Source organism: Anneissia japonica, unplaced genomic scaffold (assembly GCF_011630105.1).
Source record: "Anneissia japonica isolate Jap-2015-1 unplaced genomic scaffold, ASM1163010v1 scaffold287727_len1644234_cov201, whole genome shotgun sequence".
Taxonomy (NCBI): Eukaryota; Metazoa; Echinodermata; class Crinoidea; order Comatulida; family Comatulidae; genus Anneissia; species Anneissia japonica.
The window spans coordinates 988,449-992,358 of record NW_022713615.1 but is presented as its reverse complement, the minus strand read 5'-3'; the positions used below and the strand labels follow the sequence as shown (position 1 = coordinate 992,358).

The 3,910-nt window shown below is 30.8% G+C and overlaps 1 protein-coding gene across 2 annotated transcripts in view; it reads left to right on the top strand.

The window, feature by feature from the left end:
- The window catches only part of LOC117108562 (carboxy-terminal kinesin 2-like), a 12,288-nt gene extending 9,126 nt beyond the window's left edge, over positions 1-3,162 (top strand). For both annotated transcript variants that reach the window (XM_033250611.1, XM_033250610.1), the window contains 2 exons: positions 1,171-1,246; positions 1,551-3,162. In XM_033250611.1, the coding sequence (XP_033106502.1) occupies positions 1,171-1,246; positions 1,551-1,595 (121 nt within the window). In that variant the 3' untranslated portion in view covers positions 1,596-3,162. The remainder of the gene's footprint in view (positions 1-1,170; positions 1,247-1,550) is intronic.
- The last annotated feature ends 748 nt before the right edge of the window (positions 3,163-3,910 follow it).

The following is a 3,910-nucleotide window of genomic DNA, read 5'->3' as shown; positions in this document are numbered from 1 at the left end:
ATCCTATCCTACTAAAATGTAATTTTTACATACAAATTCAAATTCAACTGTATTGCAACCATATATATAGTGATTTGATGAAACAATTTACAGTACAAGAATTCATAAAAACATTCAAAATACAGTACAGTACGTCCAAAAAAAGGGGGGAAAAATACAAGACAAGACAAACACAAATATTTAGGGGGAAATACATCAAAAATTTACATTAAGAAATCTCATTAACATGATTTAAATAGGAATAAAATAAGGTCAATATTCAACATCAAAAAATTTAAATTGCACTTGAAAAATCACTAACTTAGAATAAAAAGCAATAAAGGGGTCAATAAGAGAACATCAAAAATGTACATCAAGGGAGAAAAAAAATTATAGAACAACAACCAAAATCTTGAACCATGTAAAAGCGTCTGGTTCTCCATACTTCCCGTGCCATGGGATATATCCTACTTACAATCTCTTGTATGGACTTCTACACAGTCTATAGCTTTGTCCACACTATCAAATTTTATGTGTCAAATAAATGTGATATGCCCATATTAGGGTGTAAAATGACATCATCAGGCGCATATGCGGGCACATCACACAAATGAGGCATATTGTGGCAAAATGGTAAAGTTGTCGCACAGTCCAGTATTGAGTAAATGAGCTATAAAATATGGGAGCTCAAAAATTGCTAAAAAACCCAAATTTGTTTTTCACTATAGGTCAACAGTTTAATGTCTTATTAATCATGTCCCAAAGTATTAGTTCTGGAAGTGGTTAACAAATTGTTTATTTAAGGTTATTTTTCATAGTTCATTCTATTAAACAATGTATGCACAAATAACTTTGAAAGGCAATTACTCAAAATCCTGTTTATCTTGACTCTAAGAGTACTGTACTTTCCAATAACTTAGGCTTGAAATGTCCAATTTGAATGAATGACCCCTCATTTTAAAGATCACATACTCAGGTATTTGAAAATACTAATAAATGGAATTTCAATTTTTGCTACAACTTAGCCATTTTGCCACAACATGCCTCAAATTTGTCACATAAAATATGATAAAAGCTCTGTCCATACTATCAAACCCTTGCATGCCAGTGTTAACAGAATAAATGAATAAAAAAAATAAATAAATAAATAAATGATGATATTTACTTTTACTTTTTCTTTTCATTCCATAGTTTGATGTTTGTTAATATATCTCCAAAAGAAGAGAACTTTGGTGAATCATTGTGCTCTTTGAGGTTTGCAACAAAGGTTAGTATACTATTAGTTATAATTAAAATTCCTTGATTCACAATGTGATAACTGGGGGTGGATCCAGAGAAAAATCTGGGTTGGGGAGGTGTTGCAGCATAGTTGTAACATGAAGTCAACACGAGTACACAAATTACAACTTTTATAGGTATGGGGTATGCAGTGATTTCAATACCATTTTCTTTTCTCGCTCCCTTCCTCCTCTCTTTTCTTTTCTTCTCTCTCTTTTTGGGAGGGGATCCTTTGTGATGCGAATATTTAATACTTCATTTATTGACGATTTTCTATGTTTTCTCTTTGCCAGGTAAATCAGTGTAACATCGGCACAGCACAGAAAAAGGTCAAATAGATTGTAAACCTAGTGCATTAGGGTACAGTAATGAAGCTGGACACAACTGCGCTAATGGTTATTGGCCAATGCGATTTCCTGAAGAACGCGATAACGCACTTGCAAATGATCCTTCCCAATGATAATCCTCTCATTCTGCCGCAATCAGTAGACGGCGTAGCGCCCGTAGATAGAACAGATGGATTCATCAACCGACTGTTTCTGTGTGTGCCCAGCCGGTATATTGTCTGCATTCCATCTGGATATCTTGTGAATACTTAACCTATTAGGGAAGGGTACTTGTATTTTGAAATTCATTTTGGTTTTTTTCATTTTATCTCTAGTATCAATTTGTATCTTAACATTCTATACTTGCCACATAATTAAATGATGTTTAGTCCAGCAAACATAAAATTTCAAGTTGGAAAAAAAATTATAAATAGTGAGGAATGGGTTAATAATACCACCCAATAACATAAATGATTTGATACCATGTGCTGTACATATGCTTTAATTAAATGAATTATTACACTGAGGGAATAATTACGAGGACAACAAAACATGTATAATAATTTGTTAATGAAAATTGGTAAGACAACAGTTGAATAAAAGTAAATAAATAGAATGCTAATGTGTGATTTAATGCAACATCATAATTTAAAATGTATGCATGTCATTTATTGTGTATTACATTGTAAATTAATTTGTAAATCTTTTTATATCATTTTGTGTACCTTTCAATATGTATTATTTTTCAGTAAAGTATTGCTTGTCATTGACTCTTGCACCTATAGTCTCAAGACAAACTTTAGTTTGCTAGGATTGTAAAACAAAATGTCATTTATATTCTAAAATCTATTTCAGGCATATGTTTTACATATGTGAGACAATTTTTTAACTGGGCATTGTTATGGCCAGCTTCATTAACCTATACAAGCTGAAAATAACCTATGCCAGGCTAAAAATTGTCTCGCATATGTAATCACTAGCTTGCAATTTTACCATGTTTTGAGTGTATATGGTCAAACGACTATTCCACTTTTTCCACTATTATCTTTATGAAAATATATACAGGTATTCTTTAAAATTTTCTCTTTTCATTGGGTATGTGATTTCTAGTCACCTTTAGTTGAAACAAATACATATTGAGTGGAAAAGGCCACAAATTTTCAAAATTGCAATCTTATATTTAAGTAACTACTCTTAGTGCTACTTCAAGCCAAACTAAACTAAAGATTGTTTTAAGAATACAGGTTAATCCAAACTGTGAGAAGATATTTTGCATTGGGGATTTTTTTTTGTTCATTTTTGGTTGTAAAAATAATAGGACACTGATCAGAAGTAAAAACCCCTTGTTTGTGTTTGACGTAAAGTACTGTACATTAGAACCATAATATTTCAACTTTACCCCACTGATGCATTTGTGACAATGATAAAAGCTTCAAAATTTGATGTTATTATTGGTACAGTACTGTACAGTATTAATTATTTGATGTTTAACCTATCTTAACCTATGTAACATAGAATCAGACTTTGTGACTTTACTGCATGCTGTAAATAAACTTCGCATGGATTGAATGGTCTTTTATCTAATGTAGAAATTATTCTGTAAAAGCTAGTTTGATCATTTACACTTTACAAAGACATTTTCACACAGCCTCAACCGAGGTGGACATCAAATTCAAATCAATACAGTATTTATCATATCAAACTTAACAGCGACAAGCAAAACAACACACTTCAGAGTGTGTATGTATATATATATATATATATCTTTATCTTTATCTTTATTGGTCTAATATATTTAAAATAAATACATCAGAAATTCTTCATTTATACACTGCAATAGAAGGTAAGAAATTCAATATACAATTACATATAAAAGGTTAAACACAATTCAATTACAATTTAAAATAGGAAAAGTTATGTTAAACGGCAAAAACAATTCAATATATACAATTCAAATAAATACTTTAGGTAATACAATAAAATTTACAATTATTAATTAGATTGATATTCAATTCAATTCAATAATTCTTTATTTATCCCTCATGGGGCAATTTTAAATATTGATATGATGATCAAGGTGTTCTCTCCATGGGTAGCAAAAATTATCTTTCAACATACAGTATTTGTTGTAAATTACAATAGAATGTTGAACAAACGATTTGTTATAGCGTTTAGTACGACTAGGTAAAGAGCGAATACGGATATGGGATGGGAGAAAATTGTACTCGTTGTAGAGTGGGTGATCATTTTGAGAAAGTATGCGTCTTACCATGGAGAGAACACCTGCATTATACTTAAAATTGAGCTTAGAAGAATCTACTATATAT